At 46.1% G+C, this 18,972-nt stretch overlaps 1 protein-coding gene across 1 annotated transcript; it reads left to right on the forward strand.

Moving 5' to 3' along the window:
* Nucleotides 1–328: 328 nt before the first annotated feature.
* Nucleotides 329–3,858, forward strand: SMKR1 (small lysine rich protein 1). Its single transcript, XM_064441735.1, has 3 exons — nucleotides 329–368; nucleotides 790–849; nucleotides 3,390–3,858. Exons 2-3 carry the CDS (start codon nucleotides 847–849, stop codon nucleotides 3,591–3,593), a joined length of 207 nt encoding a protein of 68 aa, XP_064297805.1. The 5' UTR covers nucleotides 329–368; nucleotides 790–846; the 3' UTR covers nucleotides 3,594–3,858.
* Nucleotides 3,859–18,972: the final 15,114 nt, after the last annotated feature.

Consider the following 18,972-nt stretch of genomic DNA (forward strand, 5'->3'; position numbering starts at 1 on the left):
GCGGCCGTTGACGCCGCCCCCGCCCCTCCGTGCTTTCCCGCCTTCCACTGCGCACGCGTGGGCTGGGTGCCATGGCAACGCGGGGCGGGAGCTAAACCAGGGGAGGCCGCGCCCGGCGACGGCTGTGAGGGAGAGTTGGGACCGGTAGCAGCGCTACCGAGACCCGTCCCCGTCCAGTGCTCGGGGCCCACCGCAGGTAGAGCGGAGACCCCGCCTTTAAGTGTGTGTTTTTATTTGTAGAACGCTGTCTCTCTGTGGGATCCGGTGGCGGGAAAGGCTGTGGAAAACTCGTTGTCTTTTCATGCGGGGGGGTGTGGGCGAAGCTCTCCACAGCTTCGTTTCTTCAGCCGTGCTGTGCAGACAGGGAGGTAAGGTCCTGTCGGTGCCGAGCGGGTGTCCTGGGAGCCGGGACAGGGCTCGGTGGGTGAGGTGGGCCTGGAGCAGTCTGTCGGCGGTGCAGGGAGCTCAGGGCTCGGTGAGTGCCTTCTGCAGGTCCCTGACACCAAGTTGAGGTTCAGGGTTTTCCTTCCCTGTCTAGTCTTGCATTGTTAGAGGAAAATCTTAAGGGCTTTGCTGAAAAGCTCCGAGTCCTGGAATGTGGCAGTTATTAGATGACTTCACAGGTGGTTCTCTGCAAACAAATGCTTTCAGCTATGACACACCTTGACCTGTTTTTGTAAGGGCTTAACTTTAACTATTTTTTTCTTCTTTTTTCCCTTTAAACTTTAGGGTGGAGCGATATCAGTGCTTTGCACAACATGTAACCTGCTGTGTGATTGTGTGTTGCAGGGTCCATCTTCAAGGCTCGATGTGGAGTCCCGCCACTCAGTAACTAAGGACATAGCCATGGTAATACACGTTTGATTCTTCTGAAGAGTTTTAATACCACTTTTTAAGGAAATGGAGTTAAAATCCAAAAAATTCCTTCCCAAGGCTGCAGGGCATGAACTGACCTGCCCAAATTAACTTCGTGTGCAAGTATGCACCTGATTCTGATCTTTAGCTTTTCTTCTTGTTCTTGGCTACAGGCTGTAAAATTTTGCACACATTCTATAAAGCCTCAAACCTTATTGCTTGTGGGTGAATGAAAATGCTGCACAAACATGGATTTCCCAGTACTTTTGAAGAGCGTTCGGATGTCACGCTGGGCTGCAGTTTAAAAACTCAATCACAAAACTCACATGAGATCAGGGTAGCTAGTTTGATCTGTGCGAGTCCTGCCCCTACATGCCGAAAAAGAACTGTGCTCTGTTCAACATCGCATGTCCTTTGGTTGCCTGATAAATCTGTAAGAAATCCCAGGGTCGTCAGCTGGTGTGCCAAGCGTTGGCTCTGGCGCTGCCGTATGTGCACGTACGTGCACAAGGTGTTACTTCTGACAGCGTTTGCGATGCTGTGCTGTAGCTTGTTAGCTTCCCACGCTTTGGGAACCCCTGCTCTAGTCTCAAATGTGTGAGCTGACTGCAGACTGCAGCTTACCAATGCCACCTTTCATGAGAGACAGGAAACGGAAGACAAGACAGTTGCTGACAATGATTGAGAATATTTAAAGCCTGGAGATCAGAGGTATCCGCTGCAGCAGGACAGCACGAGCAGTGAGGCTGCTCGAGGCAAAAGGCGTTCCCCAGTCTCACCGCAGACATAGACGACAGTTTGCCCTTACCTGTAAGCGCCTTTTTTATTTTGAAAGATCAGCTACAGGCCAAATTCTGACCAGGAATCTAACTGTGCTCACAAAATTCACCAGCAACCCTGCTGGGAGTGTGATTCAGGTGACTGGCTGAAAAAACGTGACATGAGCACCTGCTCTCTGAAGTGTGCACATTCCAGCACGTGAAGGATTCAACAAATTCTATCCAATTATGGTCTGCAAAAAAGGCTTGTCACCTTCTCTAACATATGCCTGAGTTCAAGTAGTTTGCAGTCTGCGTGACTGAAGGTTTGGGAAGCAATCTGCTGTCAGCTGCAGCCTGTGGTCTGTGTTTTCTGTCTGTCTTTTTTTCCTTCTGGGGATAGTGGTTCTGTGTGTTTTGTATAGAACTCTTGACCTTTTTTTCCCCCCCTTTTGCCCATACATATTCCTTCACATTGTGGTCTTGGCTGATTCTGAAGATTGTACTCCTGACTGTGTTCTCATACCTCGCAGCACAAATATTTGTCTCTTTTGCACTTAACAGTACTAAGCTGTAAAGGGACTCTCTAGAATTGATAGCACGAAAAATATGCTACATATACTGCCTTCCCCTGGTTTATGCCCAGCAGAGAGTTACATGTGGCCTTTCTGGCTGTACCTGTGCTAATTCTTTCTAATGAAGTGCTTGGATCCATTTAATTGGTGTGCAAAACGATGCAAATCACAGAAATAGATGGGCAGATGCTTGAAGTGACTCGGTGTGTGCTGAAAGTGCTCTTGGCATTGGACCAGAGGTCAAATACTTTCAGTCACTCATGATGTGTAAATACCCCTGTTCAGCCTTTTCTCTGGGACTAGCTGTCGCTCCATCCTCGGCATTCCTGGGGCACTGCCTGCCTTCTGGCTCCATGTTGCCATCACCATTTTCCTGCCTACACAGCAGCAATGAGAGATCCCTCTGGGTCCCTGACCCCATTTCTGTTGCTCAATACCTGGAGGCAGCGTCTTCCATGCAGACATGCTCCGGGCTTGTTGTGAGGAGTGGCCAGGATGGGTGAGAAAACGATCCAGGGAGTGAATCAGACTCTGGCAAATCCTTCTCAGAGGCAAGAGGCTGGGTGTTCAGGCACCAGTGCTAACCAGTTGGAGTTAACAGGAGTATTTATTTGGCCTGCTCTAGGGTTTGGATGAGTCTTGGCAACACCTCCTTCCTACATACAGAATGGCGGAGCTGCTGCTTAGATTTGTGTTACCGCTAAGGGTATAAGAGCAGCTGTATCACAGAGCCTTGAAAAGGCCACAGCTGTAGAAGGGAGACCTGCTTGTCTGGTTTACGATCCAGAGTCGCAGGCAGACGCACGGTAGTGGATGAACACACTGTGTAGGCTTAGTTTACTTTAGGATTATATCCTAATGCATTAATCAAAAAAATCAGCTGAAAAGAGTTTAGAATTTCCATTGTGCACAAACCTTTTTTAGCCAGAGGCAAGCACAGGGGAACACTAATTAGCCCTGTCTGATGACTTTAAAGGTTCTTACAGCATATAGACCAAATACGGATTTGGTGAAAGTGTATTAATGCTTGTAAGTCCGTACAAAAACCACCACAAAGAACAGGAGTCTGTGGTGAGGGGCTCTGAGCTAATACTGCGAGTCAGGACTAAGATGCAGTAAAACAGCTGTTCCTCTACCCAGAAGTGAGATCATAAAGACGCAGGAGTAACTGAGTGTTTCTATGGTCATTTTCTCTCTGCAGGCAGTTAAAAGTAGCAAACCCAAGCGTGGCAAAGGCAAAAGCTCCAAAAAGAAAGCAAAGAAGATTGTGAAGGAAGCAGATATCCTCAGCCCAGCTGCCATGCTCAACGCTTACTACATCTGCCACAACGCCCCCGCCTTCCTGGAGTTCCGGGGCTTTCCCTGGCCTGGCTCCCCCAAAAAGAAGGGAAAGAAACGAAAGTAAGCGGGTGGCTGGAAAGCAAAGGACTCGGTGAAAACCAAGCTCCCCAGTGAAGAAGAGACTTTTTTGCAGATTAGACTTGTACTGACTCCTCCAGTGGTTAGCTCAAATATTTTGCCATAATCACTCTTCTGTCTGTACAAAGACACTTTTATTATAGCTCAAGCCTAGAGTGACAAATGGTAAGTGACACTGTGCCATTGTAATTTCAGCTGTGGCCCATCGCCCTCCGGTTCTCTCTGTAATAAAGCATCACATCTCAGCAGTCCTTCAGGGGTTGTAGTGGGGTTCGCTTTACCCATGCTGTTGCCGTTCTTTTACGGATCAGACACCAACGGTGTTGGTGTGCCTTTAGCCAGTGCTGGTGGAAACTTGAGCTTAGAAAGCAGATACCATGGTAAGACTGATGGTGTTAAGTATGATTTCTATAACATCGGTTTATCTGTGCGAGAGTCACCCAGCGCTCCCTCTCTGGGTCAACAGAGCCATGACATGCCATTGGCGTATCTGGGTGATTTATCTCGTTCTGAAGGAAATGGCTACATCTGGTCAGACAAGCAGTACTGGGAACTCCAGCGAATGTACCACCAGCTCTCGTTTGAAAGAAAATCTGGAAAGGAGGAAATTTCATTCCTTCGATTGAAAACCTGGAGATCTATCTTAGATGTTGCAAATGATGCTGTGTTACACACTCAGAGGTGATGATGAACCCCCCTTACAGTAATGTTTTAGTCCAAATATCCTGGCTAGAGACCACAAGCTTTGTGTTACAGGTCAGAGTTGTTTCATTCTATTTTCTCTACGTGTGTGTAACACAGCCCTTGGAAAACTGAAGCAGCGTGTCAGGCAAAGCTGTACATCTCTCCCAGATTCTTAAACTGACTGGAGGGATGCAGTAGGGTGACTGGGAGGGGTGAGGGCGTGTCCTGAACTGGTGCAGGCTGCAGAGAGATGGGCAGGAACACAAAAGGGCTGGAATCTTGGAGAAGGAGTTGGGAAAAGAATCTGCAATGGGCTAGAGCTACTGTAAGGTGGGTTTCTCTAGGATACCTGAGGGACTCTGAGCATGCAAGACTGCTTGCTCTACACCAGGCGGCACTGACATGCACAGGAAGTATCACATCAGAATTTCAGTTGGTTTCTCAAGGCTGAAAATCTGCAGTGCCAATCTGGCAGAGCAGCAAGCTGGCTCTCAAGGCTGTTTTTGATTGTAAGTCAATCAGGAGGTGCAGCACCTTTCTGACTTCCAGGTAACTTTATGTGATGGATAACAGAATGGTCTATTATAATGTGATCAGCCCAAGCCCATAAAGGCCTGTAAAGCCTTTTGCTATTTCTCCAGCTTAAAACGTTCCCTCTATGAAGAGGTCTTGACCAGGTAAAATCATACTTTTGTGGCATTGCTTGTAGGCCAGCTGCTGCTACGTAGGCTGGCTACTGCACTATTCCACTGAATTTCTTTCATCTGCATGTCAAGAAAATCGTGGTGGGTATCCTGCTTCCTTGCTAATTAGTCCACAGCTGGCATGTTCTGCTGAATCAGAGATGTGGTTTGCAGTACCAGTTTGTTCAACGTGTGCATCAACATGTCTTCCTCAGCTTTTACTCATGTTGTCGCTTCCCCATCACCCACCAGGAAGTCTGTTCACGGCATATATTTGCAACTATTTCCTCCAGTATCAGCGTCCTAAAGCAAGAGATCTCTTACAACCTCTGTATTTAGCATCTGGAGCTAAACGTTTAAAGAAATATATTTTAAAAAATATTCCTTTTTGTATGATATATTTACTACACCGAGCTTTAAGGGGCAGATGTTTCCAAGCACTGAGGTAGGAACTTCTCAACATCATGGGGCAGCCCCCACCATCACTGTCAGTTTGGGTCCCAGGGTCAGTTTGCGGAAGCTGAGGAGCAGTGCAGTCTCCTGCCAAGATGAAGAGCCCGGTTTAACACCAATTGCATGCAGAGCAGATGTTCGGGGAAGGAACTTCCTTCTGGGCAACTTATTCTCCAGCTACGTATCGCAGCATTGTGCGCTATTTCCTCTGAAGCAGCTGTTATCTGACCAGCGCGGGAGACAGCGTGCCACACAAGACAGGCAAGTGGTCTGATCTGATGCGACGGTTACAAGAGAAGCCATTTTTACATCTGGGATAGATGAAAGCTACAATGATTTAAAGACTACAAAGTTTTAGTATGCAAAAATTACTGGAACAAATAGTGAAAGATCATTCTATGTTTTTTTAAAAAAAAAAGTCTGATTTCTGCATGATGCAGTTGAGCACAGCAGATGGTGACCAGCGAAGTGCAAAGGACAAAGAGTCTGCTTTCTAGTGTATCTGAAAAGTTGCCATTCATTTCTTTGACAACAGATGAGAAAACCCTTCCAACCATCCCAAACTGAAAAATGAAACACTCTTTTTTTTTTTTTTCCCCCTTTTTCCCTCTCTCACACCTTGATCCATCTCAATTTTGCCTGTAATTCAGGCTCCCCTGTGGTTAATAAAGACCAACAGACATCTCTACAGAAAAGTCTGGACTTCAAATGGCTCGGATTTTCTATTTGAACGTGTTGCTTCAGAATGCCACAGGCTGTGCTGCTGACTTCTAAGGGAAAGTCTTTGGCTCAGGTGGACGTGACTTGACAGGGAGTCTGCACTGCTGCGGGATGACACTTGCGGATATTTCTGTTTTATCACAACCTGTAAGAGTTTGAGTCTGTGACAGGCTTTTCTTCCTGCTGAGGTGCAGAACTTGTAAGCCGAATTTATGATTAATAAATCCTCAAATCTGCAAAGAACTTTTTAAGGGGAAACTGCAAGCTGGAGAGGCCCTTTGCTTTTTGGGCTCAGTGCAAGGGAACTTTGCAGTGTTACGTGCGTCATCTCTTGCAGGGAGTTACATTTTTCTAGTGTTAGGGCTTCCTTCGTCTTCTTGCTGTTGCTGAGCTCTCACGCAGAATGTGCTGCTTTGGGTACGCAAGGTTAACGTTTCCTACAGGAAGTTGTACACCAAAGCCCCTCTGTTAAAAATACACTGGATGTTGATATGTGTGTTTGTTGGTGGGGTGCAGCGGTGGGGAGGGGAGAGTCACGGGACCGTTATGTGATGTGAGTGATGGCTATATATATATAAAAAGTTTTAAAAAAGATATTCACCATACTTGGTACTAGAATATTTCAAGGTGTATGTGAGCAGCTTCCCTTCTTTACTCTTTCCTTCAGTCGGCGTTTCTGTATTGCCTGGTACCTCCTAGCACGTTATTTCCACATTATGATAAAAGCATTGTGGATCCTCAGGATACATAAGAAAGGCTTGAGAAGTGGCACGTATCCTTTTGTCTCATTTCTCATTTTAAGAAATGCCCTGGCTGTTATTTCCCATCTTCAGGGAAGGACAGCTGAGGAGTCTTTTGCTCACAAATGGTATCTCCATAATGAAGAGGTCACTAGGGTGAATTTTTAAAGAAAAACTTTCATCCAAAAGGCGTATTCGACATTGGCACTAAATAGTGTCAGCAGAAGTAAATAAAGTTTTCAGCAGCTTAACTCCTGTCTCCTTTGCTCATTTTTCACTGTCTTGGTTCCCCGCTGCCATTTCAGATGTCTTCCAGGAACAAAGAGAGTCCCAATGTTACCATCTTTTTTGTAAGCCTTTCTCTTTCAAGCTTTCTGTATGTGATAAAAAAGGCACAAGTAATTTTTCTTCTCTCTTTTGCTAGTAATTGTTGTACAAAAGACCAGGAGGAACAAAAGATTAGAACTTACAGAAATGGTTGCTGTCTCAGATGTGCTGCCTCGGTACCGTAACACCTGCAAGTATTGATGTCTTCCATTTCAAATACTGGGATTATTTTTCTTGCATCTTAGTGCGTTATCCACTACATAATTATCCAGTTACTGGTAATTTTCTGGAGATATTCAGTGAATTCAGGAGTCCTGCTTCTTGCAGATGCTTTTGATGTCCCCTTAGAGGAAGCTTCTAGGGCCTTTGCTCTCCAACAGCCTCAGACCATAGGTTAGTCATAAGAGAATCCTGGGGACAAAATACCTTCTTCCTTCACTTTTTTTTTTTGTTTAAGCTGCACAGAATTTTGTTAAAGGTAAGAAATATTTAGTTCTTTTAAAATAAAATATAGTCCTTTAAGTCTGCAGTGTTTCTTCAAGGTTATTCAGGAGAACAACCAAAGGGATTTCCTTTATTTAGTGTTAAGGTCTGATACATTCACAACTAAGCTAAAGTAAATCAAGTGTGAAATCTTTTTTTTACGCAAAAGACTGCCTTAGTATCCGCATTTCTCCCACTTGTCTTCTAGCTGTAACTGGCACTAAAAGAGAGAAAAATCTAAGAAAAATGAGGAAAATATTTAATTCAACACATGGTTACAACAGCTTCCTTGGAATGGCTGTGATTGTATGCCATGAAGGGAGTAGTTTGGTGGAAATTCTTGCACCAAATGCTTTAGAAGTTCACCTGCAATTACTGCTGAATGTTAGAATATTTTTAATAGCTGGAATTGTGAGTGATAGGCCAAGTGCTCTTACAATCTAAAAGGAAGCCCTTCTTTAATGTTAGCAGGTAGACTGGAGTACACGGATTATATGAAGAAAGCAAAAATACTTAATGTTGTTTAGTGCAAGTTGAAAATTATATTTAACTTCAGAAAATCTTTTTCTCTCTCAGGGTGATTCAAATAGGTCACACATCTCTTGGAGGCACTTTTTCCACATAGGAAGTGCTTGTTCTGGGAAGATACAAAGATAGCCGGTCTGGGAGAAGAGTTTTCCACATGTAGAGAGGTTAAACCAGAAGTTACAAAACAGATGTTTCAATTATGGTTGTATTGGTTAAGCTATTAGTTACAATAATTATTGCAGCTGGGTTTTTCCTGAGTTTAATCAGTGGTGATATGCGGTTGGACTAGATGTTCCCTGGGGTTCCTTCCAACCTGTGATTCTGTGATGGTCAATACACTGGAAAGAGACTTTAAACGTGGGTCAACTCACCTTGCTTTGCATGTCTATAGCATAGCAGCTCTGCCTGTGCTGGTCATGCTGGGATCTCCTTATAGATAAAAGGAGATGGGAAACAGGCATGCGAGGCATGACTGCTTCTGGACCAAAAAGTCTGATGTTTCTTTTTCACGTTTATGGTGAACTACTCCTTTCTTAAAGTGTTTAATTCATGGAAAAAATATTTTACTATGACTTTTTTTGACCTCTCTTTGTCTGAAAAAGACATTTGTAGAATAAATCCACCCCCAAATCCTCATCCGATCTGATGGATGTACTACCATACTACATGAGTGCAGGTCTTAAGAGGAGCGGTTGAGGGAGCTGAGGGGGTTTAGCCTGGAGAAGAGGAGGCTGAGGGGAGACCTTCTCGCTCTCTGCAGCTGCCTGAGAGGGGCTGGAGTGAGGGGGGGGTCGGTCTCTGCTCCCAAGTCACCAGTGATGGGACGAGAGGGAACGGCCTCAAGCTGCGTCAGGGGAGGTTTAGGTTGGAGATGAGGGAAAATGCCTTCCCTGCCAGAGGGGTCAGGCCCTGGCACAGGCTGCCCAGCGAGGTGGGGGAGTCACCGTCCCTGGGGGGATTCAAAAACCGTGCAGACGTGGCACTTGGGGACTTGGTTTAGGAGGCCTGGGGGTGTTGGGTTGGTGGTTGGACTTGATGATCCTAGAGGTACTTTTCCAACCTTAATGATTCTATGATTCCATGATTCTATGACATAGCACTCTGCCTGTTGAACACACAGTTACAGCTACTTGGGTTGCTCGTTGCATAGCAGGAATGATCTGGATCCCTTCCTGTTTACACAAAATGTCTGTGATAGCTTCCGTGGGTTTCTTTTCATAGCATTGTTCAAATAAGTGATATGTAGATTGATCGACCTTCTTGAAACCATAATATGTTTATGTATGGAGAGAATTTCTGTTCTGTGACCTTTGCTTTTGATGATTCTGGGAGCTTCCCATCCTGGATTAAATGTATCCTTCGCTAGAGTTGGTTGTGGAGGAGCTTTCGTGTATAAAATGGATTTTTTTTCCACCAGGGAAAGGGAGGGGCCTGTTGAGGATATCTGTTTCTTGTCTGTAGAGTTTGATTGGGTTGTAAACAGATTTTGTCAAGCCCCTAAGACAGCAGAAGTGCAGGCTGGATCCTGAGTGATGTAGATGAATGATGTCATGTTCCTAGTTTTCTTAATTTGACCTTTCTATGGAAACTGAAACATCAGTTGCTTTGTAAAAGAGCTTCTTAAGGAGAGTTATAGTTGGTTTAAAGCTTCTGACGTGACTTGCAATCTGCTGATTGGCAACAACCCAATGCTTGAAGAAATGAAGGGAAGAAAATGCCAACCCTTATGAAATCACTGCTTTTTCTAATACTATTGATAGTATTGCCTCCTCTAGTGATGTCAGTTTTGTAATCTCACCTTGTACTTCAGTTCTTCAAGGTAAGTAATGTTTTATTTATTATGTAAAGCTGAAGCGCCCAGACCTGGTGACACAGGCATCTCCTGCGCAGTGTATCAGAGCTTTCTAAGCATGAGGCGCTTTGTCTTATTCCAGTACTAACCGTTGAGCTTGCCATGGTGTCCGAGTCATCTCAAATGATATGGCCTGAAATGGCATCCCTGAAAGCAAGAGTCCCTCTTCTGTCACCTGTTGTTTTGGCTCCTGAGATACTTTATCCAGGAAGACTGGCAGCTTCTGAAAATAGATATAATGTTTTGGGAGTACCTGATAATTATAGCTTGCCCTCAGGGAACCATCCAAGGAGTAGGTCTGTTTTCTTAGAAGTGTACATGCTTTTATTGATTCCTCATCCTTTTCCATTGTCTTATGCATGTGGCTTGCATAATTTCTGTTGCCATCACCAGAAAGCAGATAGCAGAATAGGAAACATTTCAAGCCCTTTCACTGGCAGTTGATACTTTGCTTTTCTTGCCTAGAACCACAGTTAGGGTCTGTCGCAATGCTTTGGCAGACCTTAAAAGTTCTTCACAAACTGGCACTGCAAGCTTACTTGGAAGAGGAGATAAAAGTAGTTTTAACAGTTTGTGAGATTTCAGACAGGCGACCTCCTGGGGGTGTCTTTGGTGAGCTTCTCAGTGCCTCTTGCAGTGTCCCAGGGTCGTTCGGCTCTCAGGCAGCTCCAGGACGTTCCCATGCCTACATGTGGCAGAGCTGTGCTAGTCCTGACCTTACCAGTAGTCATAACCCACCGTTCATCACTGTCTACAATATTCTTTCATTAAGTGAGGATTGTTACATCTCCTTTCTGTTAAAACTCCTTCCATTCAGCTCTTTAGGGTAAGAAAGTGCACTACTTTCAGCCTTTCATTCCTATGTTACATTTTTTAAACCTGTTATTCTTGTTGCTTTCCTCCATGCTTTGCAACACAACTGCTTCATCAGCGCAAGGTGACAATTAATGTGCAGCTTTTCTTCTCACATGTTGCTACACAAGTCATAGAACTGAGGCTCATGCGATTAATCTCCCCTAAATCTAAACATCTGCATCAATGCCTGGACTAGTCATCTAGATTCTTTAGTTCATACAGTAAAGGATGCAATTCTCTGATTAAATGTATGCAAAGGCTTAAAGCAGCTCAGAGTGTCTTGTTCAGGTACAGGATCCCACATCTAGTAAGATCCATCCCACTCTCTGTGATAGACAAGATTTTACTGAAAAAAAACAATTGCAATTTTAGTATGGATACAGAAATGTAAGCTCTTCACAAAGTGATGAGTCCAGGGAAATCGATACGGCCATGGCTGGGGGACCCTAAGGAGTCTGGGCTAGAGGCCATAAAAACAAGTATAAAAACACTTGAAAACTTCTGTGACTGTGGATGATGAGGGTAAAATTGTGTGAGAGATTCTCTCTGTCTAATCTTCTGTTAAAAGGAAACCACCCGGCACCTTTTGGGCATCCCTGTTCAGGCAACAAAAATACCTCCTGACTTCAGCACAGTGGTTGTCTGAGACACAGAAGAGTGGAGCAGAGCTAGACAGTTCCTTGGAGAGGAAGTGCAGTTGTCTTGAGCTTATCGCTCCTGCACAGTTGTAAACTCAGCCCTGCTCGCTCTTGCTAATAATAGCCAAGTGTAATAGTGTTCAGACGGCTAGCCCAGCCAGGAGAAAATCGCCTTGCCTGTTACGCAGTTTAGGCGAAATTGCCTTGAGTAATGAATATTGAGAGAATTGAGAATAGAGCGAAAGAGAAAATTCAGAGAATATCCAACTCGGTGTATCAGTCTTCAGTGACTGCTCGGGGAATTTATTTCCCTAAGAAAAGCAGATTGGACCTGAAGAAGTCTCTCACAGCCCTGCATGAAAGGCATTGCAGCAGCACGTTATTTGGAAGCACTGTATGCTACAGTCTGTGTTAGGAAGACGGCAGCTGGTCTAAGGAGGTGTCACCCTGGGGCTGGGCTCCCAAGCTCGCCGGAGCAGTGCTGGCCACAGCCGCCTCTGCCAGTTCATCCCACAGTCAAGGACAGGGATTATCATGTACTCCAGCAGCAGCGCAGTGCTGGTACAGGACAAGCCTCAGCATGGAAGTTAGATACTCAAGTCAGGCGACACCCTGTCCTAAGGAGTGATTAAAAAACCCAAGATCTTCACCACTGTGTTTGAAAATAAGCTTCATGCAAAATCTGGGGACGGGAGAGGAAAGTTTTCCTGCCAACAAGCTCCCAGCTCATTTCTTCCTTTTTCACAGTCTCATCTTTTTCTCCCCATTAACCGTTTTTGCTGTAAAATCTACTGTAGTTTGGTGCTGAGCTGCAAGGAACTTCGCAACGGGCACTGAAAAGCTATACATAATAGCCTAAGTGGGCTCTTACGTGCCATTGTCTCTCTGTAGTTGTTGCTGTTACTGCTGTTTCAGAGAGATGAGAGAATGGCACTCGTCCAGCACTGCTGTCTTTTATTTCTAAATACTTTGGGTACTGGCAGAATAGAAACAATTAATCGCTACTTATGAGAAGCAGTGAAGAGGCTGGCTGCTGCGGGGCAAGCCCAAAATCCAGGCAGCTTTTGGCGACTGGTTGCTGCAGAAGAGGAACCGCAAGTAAAGCTGCTGTCCCCAAGAGATGTCACCTATCGCTGGTGATGCTGCACATTCAGCCCTCATTTTGTTGTATAATCATATGCCAAAACACGGGTCTCAGCCCCAGTCTTGGGTATCTAGATCTTCACACCATGCAACCTGTCTCCCCACTGATGAGAGAACTGAGGACTCCAGAGCCTGTAGCACAGACCCCTTTTCTGCTGTAACCCTCCCTGCTCCTAAGGGAAACTGAGGCTCAAGGCTGCCCCAGAGCACTGCTGGTCCAGGTGAGTATCCAAAACAGAACTTCAAAAATAGGCAGCACAAACCTAAAATAATTTATTATGGTCCAAGGAAACAAATCTTGAAATTAACTGCTGACTGCCCAACTGCCTTTGATATTAGGGATTTTCACTGGTGCAATTATGAGGGTGAGCTGGCTGTGGGTGGTGATGCCAAAGAACTATAAAAAAGTGTAAGCTCTGCAGTTAGAGTTATAGCATCATAGCCCAGCATGGCCATACTGGGCACTCTGGTCTTGAGATGGTGCTTGTGACGCTGAACCTGAAATAGAGAAAACAGCTCTGGACCTGTCTTTTTCATAGAGCTACTGGCAATCTGGGAAAGAGACCAAATATGTTAAATAAGAAGAAGCCTGGAGAACTGGAATTATGTGGGAAAATGCTTCCTTCTCTCGCTAATACCTGGCAAAGCTAATCACACATTATCTACAGCCTCTTCACTGTTCCACGTTGTGCTGTAACACAGGACAACTTTAGATGCTTACCATACTCTGCGCAGAAAAATGGCAAGCTCAGTGTTTGGTGGACAACAAGCTGACCATGGTGGACAACAAGCTGACTATGAGCCAACAATGTGCCCTTGTGGCCAAGAAAGCCAATGGTGTCCTGGGGTGCATGAAAAGGAGTGTGGCCAGCAGGGCGAGGGAGGTTATCCTCCCCCTCTACTCTGCCCCAGTGAGGCCACATCTGCAGGGCTGCATCCAGTTCTGGGCCCCCCACTTTAAGAAGGATGTGGAACTGCTGGAGCAAGTCCAGCGCAGAGCTACCAAGGTGATCAGGGGACTGGAGCATCTCCCTTATGAGGAAAGGCTGGGAGACCCAGGTTTGTTCAGCCTGGAGAAGACTGTGGGGGGATTTCATAAATACCTATAAATATCTAAAGGGTGGGTGTCAGGATGATGGGACTAGGCTCTTTTCAATAGTGCCCAATGACAGAACAAGGGGCAATGGGCTCAAGTTGGAACACAGGAAGTTATAGAATCATAGAATCGTTAAGGTTGGAAAAGACCCTTAAGATCATCGAGTCCAACCGCTAACTGATCACTGCCAATTCCACCACTAAACCATATCCTCAAGCACCACATCTACCCTACTTTTAAATACCCCCAGGGATGGAGACTCCACCATCTCCCTGGGCAGCCTGTTCCAGTGCCTGACTACCCTTTCGGTGAAGAAGTTTTTCCTAATATCCAACCTAAACTTCCCCTGGCGCAGCTTGAGGCCGTTTCCTCTTGTCCTATCGCTTGTTACTAGGGAGAAGAGACCGACCCCCGCCTCGCTACAGCCTCCTTTCAGGCAGCTGTAGAGAACGATAAGGTCTCCCCTCAGCCTCCTCTTGGCCAGACTAAACAACCCCAGTTCCCTCAGCCGCTCCTCATAAGACTTGTTCTCTAGACCCTTCACCAACTTCATTGCCCTTCTCTGGACACACTCCAGCACCTCAATGTCCTTCTTGTCCTGAGGGGCCCAAACCTGAGCCCAGCATTCGAGGTGGGGCCTCACCAGTGCGGAGCACAGGGGCACTATCACCTCCCTGCTCCTGCTGGCCACACTATTCCTGATACACCTCAATATGAGAAAAAAAACCCCTTTGCTGTGCGGGTGCCAGAGCAGGGGCACAGGCTGCCCAGAGAGGCTGTGGGGTCCCTTCCCTGGAGACATTCACCCCCCGCCTGGCCGTGGCCCTGTGCCCCTGCTCTGGGGGTGCCTGCTCCAGCAGGGGGTGGGACGGGGTGAGCTCCAGAGGGCCCTGCCAGCGCCCACCAGTCTGGGATTCGGTTTGCAGAACTTGACCAAACTGTATTTAAACAGAATGAGTGAAAATAAGCTGAGTGTCCACAAAGGTGGAGAACTAGGTGTAAGGGTCTAAATTGAAGTTGAGGGATATTCAGGTGAAAGACCAGACATCGCCATTTGCAGAGCCCTGACAGGCTCTGGGGGATGCTGCAGGATCCTACCAGTAGCAGCAATCCCGAATGATTGCACCTGTGTAGAGCTTGGTGACTACACCAACTCTAACAGAGCTTTTCATCACAGAAATCCTCCCAAAACTCAGACTCAGCTTTGGTCTAACCTGGCTCCAGGGAAGCTGTGGCAGCCAGAGCCCAATCAAGGCTACATACAACACACTCATTGCACTATCAACATTCTCCCTAGAGTAATGAAAACCAGCCCGGCTCTTTATGAACCGTGCAAATCCGGTTTATTGCACATTACCAAACAATTACTGTTGCAAAGACTCACATTAAAGGAAAGCAACGGATGCATTTTTTTTTTATCTGAAAGAAAGGGAGAGAAGGAAAAGACCAAGCAGCTGCGTCTGTAGTCTTCCCCTTCAGTCTGTACTGTGAATGTTTAAAAACTGCTCAGTTAGTTCTGCTAAATCATCAGGGTGTTTTGTTTACGGCATAGTGGGTGAATCAGTCACTTTTCTCTTCTATGGGCTTAAGACGAGAATAAAAACTCCATATGAAAGAAAAAGATACCCATCCATTTCTCTCCCCTGATGATACAAGATGCCTAGCGGCTGGGATTCCACCTCTTCCCTTGCTTGCAAGCATGGGCAGCAGATGTTTTAACTCTGAGGCAGCTAAGATGTTTTGTGGCAATCAGACCCTGAAGAGAATTGCTGCCAGGAACGTGTCTTGCGCTGCATGACCACGTGCAGCTCCTTCATCTTCAGCATGCCAGAGATCAGCCTTACCATAAAAACCCAGGAAGGTAACAGATTCTTGTTTGTTGTTAATGTCTGTTGTCATAAAGTAAGCATGAGTTGGTGTGTTCAGGAAGAGCCAAAGCTACACCTGTGTCTCTGAAACACTTTTTGGAGAAATCTCCCTCCTGCCCACATTGGCTTAGCTGACAGGAGCAATGTTTGACCTGGTCTCTGAGATAGGCTAAACACACCAGCAAGGGCATGAGTCTCATCCCCTTACGAAAACATAATCTCTGTTTGTGGCCCCCATAAATCAGTAGTACTTTTTCACACTTGCAATGTTCTGGTTGTAACGCAGCCACACTCCCGCAGAAGAGAAGTCTTCACTGGAGCTAGGGCTCTTCCCCTAGGGCTCTTATTTGTGTGTGGACCCTACCGTGGCACCTGAAAACACACAAAATCTGTGACCCAAGGCCGGTGGCGCTTTCAGGCCAGGCCTGCCCGAGGCTGTTGGCCAAAGCTCAAAAGCTTTACCTTGCTGGTAATAACCCACCCGTGTTACAGAGCAGAGCCAGCTAATTGGCCCAGGCACTCCCGTTCCCCTTATGCTTTCCTGTGCAACCTTTCCTAGGCAATCCTTCCTTGTTACTCATCTGTTTTCTTGTTCTGTCCCTGAAGTCACTAACCAAAGACAAGGTGATCTGCTAAAACAGCCCGTATACAGCCTTTTGACCTCTCTCCCGCAGCCTCACAGCACCTGAGCCAACACATCCAGCTGGTAACTTGCTAACAATGTCCTCACGTTATCCCCTCCACATTTTCTCTTCCCAGACCCAGGATGTGGACAGGTAAACCTTTCCAGGCCTGCCCTGTCACCAGAGCTCTCCTTCCCCACTGTACATCACTGTTCCCCACCCCGTCTTTCCCTGAATGCTGGATACAGCATGTCCTAACCAGCCCCTGGCATTCCCATGGGTGTGCAAGCCAGGCTCCCTACCCTTCTACTGGCCAAATGTATGTTTTATACTCACAATTAAGTCTTTTCTCAAACCTTTACATGTCTACAACACAGCGCAGTCATGAGAACGTGGAAAGACACATGCTAATGCTCAGTTTTTCAAAGAGAAAGAGTTAGTTTGTTCATCTCTGAAGGACCTTTCTGGTACATCCCAAATGAATGTCCATGCTGTTCCCTGTCAAGGGGCTTTGGTCCTGTGTGCATTCTTTTAACACAACTAAGAGCCCTTTGAGAGGACTGGAAGAAAAGCATGTGTGCCAGCTGCAAGCCCAGCATGCTCAACAGCCATTGACTCATAAACGTGCACTTTCATAAGCCCGTGGTTTGATCTGTCCATTCCAAACCAGTTAGCAACATGTGGCTTTGAAAAAATGCACCTGGATGGGACCCCGAGACATCATGCCATCCATCCCTCTCCCTGAGGCAGGAGCAACTCTACCTACAGCATTCCATGAGCAGTATTTTGTTTAACCTGTTCTTAAAACCTCCAGTGGGGGAGACTTCGGAGACTACTGTGATGTACGTGGAAGCAACCTTCCTCCTGCGGAGATTCTAGGTCACTGTGGGTTATACCAGGCCTGTCGGGTGGCACAGTCCCAGGTCTCGGCACTCATGGCCCTGCTCCAAACCTGTTGATTAGTAAAAGGGAGTTCCACTGCTGTTACGGTCCACATCAGCTGCCTCCACGTGTCTGCCTGCATTGGCAAGGCACTCCCTTGTATTCCCGGAGCAGCATGCCCCAGCCAAAACACCTTCGTGGCTCTGCAGCAAAAGTTACGTTCATCTCAGCAACTGGTGTAAGTCATCATTTAGCCCGGATCCACGTTTCTACGGGAGGCCAATGACAGAAATCCAGAGCATCCAAAACTCAAAGTGCCGGAGTCTACGGGCTAAGACAACATTCACACGAAAAGCAGAGGTGTTATTTTCCCCACAACATGCTGTGAGAGCATGCATGTAGTAGCAAAGATCCCCCCAAAATGCAGGGGCACTACAGAAGTGACAACTGGAGCGTGACTCTGCAGAGTGGACTGTCGATCCCGAGCTGACCTGACGCGCATGCCAATTGCCTCAGATGGCTCTGCAGACAAGGCATGCCAGTTAGCGTTTATTTTCCATACTGTGCTTTCCTTGCTTCTTCAGATGGGTATAGTATGGTCATCGCTTCCTGCCCTAAGAAGTCATCTACTATTGCTTTATTCTATTTGAAAATAGACAAAATTGGTAGCTGTGCTTCATTCCACCAATTAGATGAAGTTATTTCTGTATTTTCTGTACTTGCCTATCAGTAAATTTGCAGAGTGCTGTGAGCTGGCAGGTACGTAGGACACATTCCCTTTCACAGGGACTGGTACTGCATGCTTCAAGGGAACTTGTAAAATCCCAGTATTAGTACAATGACAAAAAATTTATCATTTTTAGTACAACATACCCATGGAAGAGGTTTCTACTAGGCACAGATGGTAGGCTGATGTCCTGAAATGAAACAAATCACATTTTACGCCAACAAAAATAAAATTATGGTTACTCTAATACAAATGTCTACTGAATTTTTGATCCGCCAGATCTTTAGCACACAGTGCATAATAAATACATAAGATTCTTAATGAAGGAATATTACTGAAAGTATTTTGCTTTCCTGGCTGCTCTTAACCAGCTTCTGTTCTCTTCTCCTAGTACCTGTTCTCATTGTATTTTCCATGTCATTCTTTGGGTGTGGGGAAAACAAATTTGACAGCCTCACTGCGTCAGATATCAAGTCCCATCTTAAGACTCCCTCTTACAAAACACAGATTAACATCCCTTTGTATTATTTCCATCATCTCCTTTTCCCTGTGTTTTAAATCTTCCTCCTTTCTATTTCAGGTTCCTACTGAAACCCCAGGCTGCCTGGGGACGGGCAGCCTTCGAAAGTGAACACCTTACCCCAAAACAAGGCTAATAGATGTGTCCAAGCCCTAATACGATAATACAAGAAATCATTATATTCCAAATACCGGGAAGGGTATTTGGCAGGGCTAATGCTGAGTTCAGTTCATCGACAGCACGAGGCAGTAGTAGAAACGAGAGGCTTTGTGGAGTATGTTCGTCTTCAGGGCAGAAAGCAGGCAGTCGGGTCTGCTAACGATCTCACCACCATTTTCTTATGTGCACAAGGGACGCCCGTCCCCTTGGCATGAGACCAAGCTGCTTTTCGGAGGAGCTCCGGTGCAGGAGCCACAGCTGCTTCGAGCTGGCGGCCCTCGCCAGGAGTGGGCAAAGATTTACAGCTACAAACAGATGGCCTCTCACACACCCCGCCGGCCTCCGATGTGTTATTTTTATTTTTATTTTTTTAAACACAGAGTA

This window comes from Phalacrocorax carbo, chromosome 1 (assembly GCF_963921805.1).
Source record: "Phalacrocorax carbo chromosome 1, bPhaCar2.1, whole genome shotgun sequence".
NCBI classification, from domain to species: Eukaryota; Metazoa; Chordata; class Aves; order Suliformes; family Phalacrocoracidae; genus Phalacrocorax; species Phalacrocorax carbo.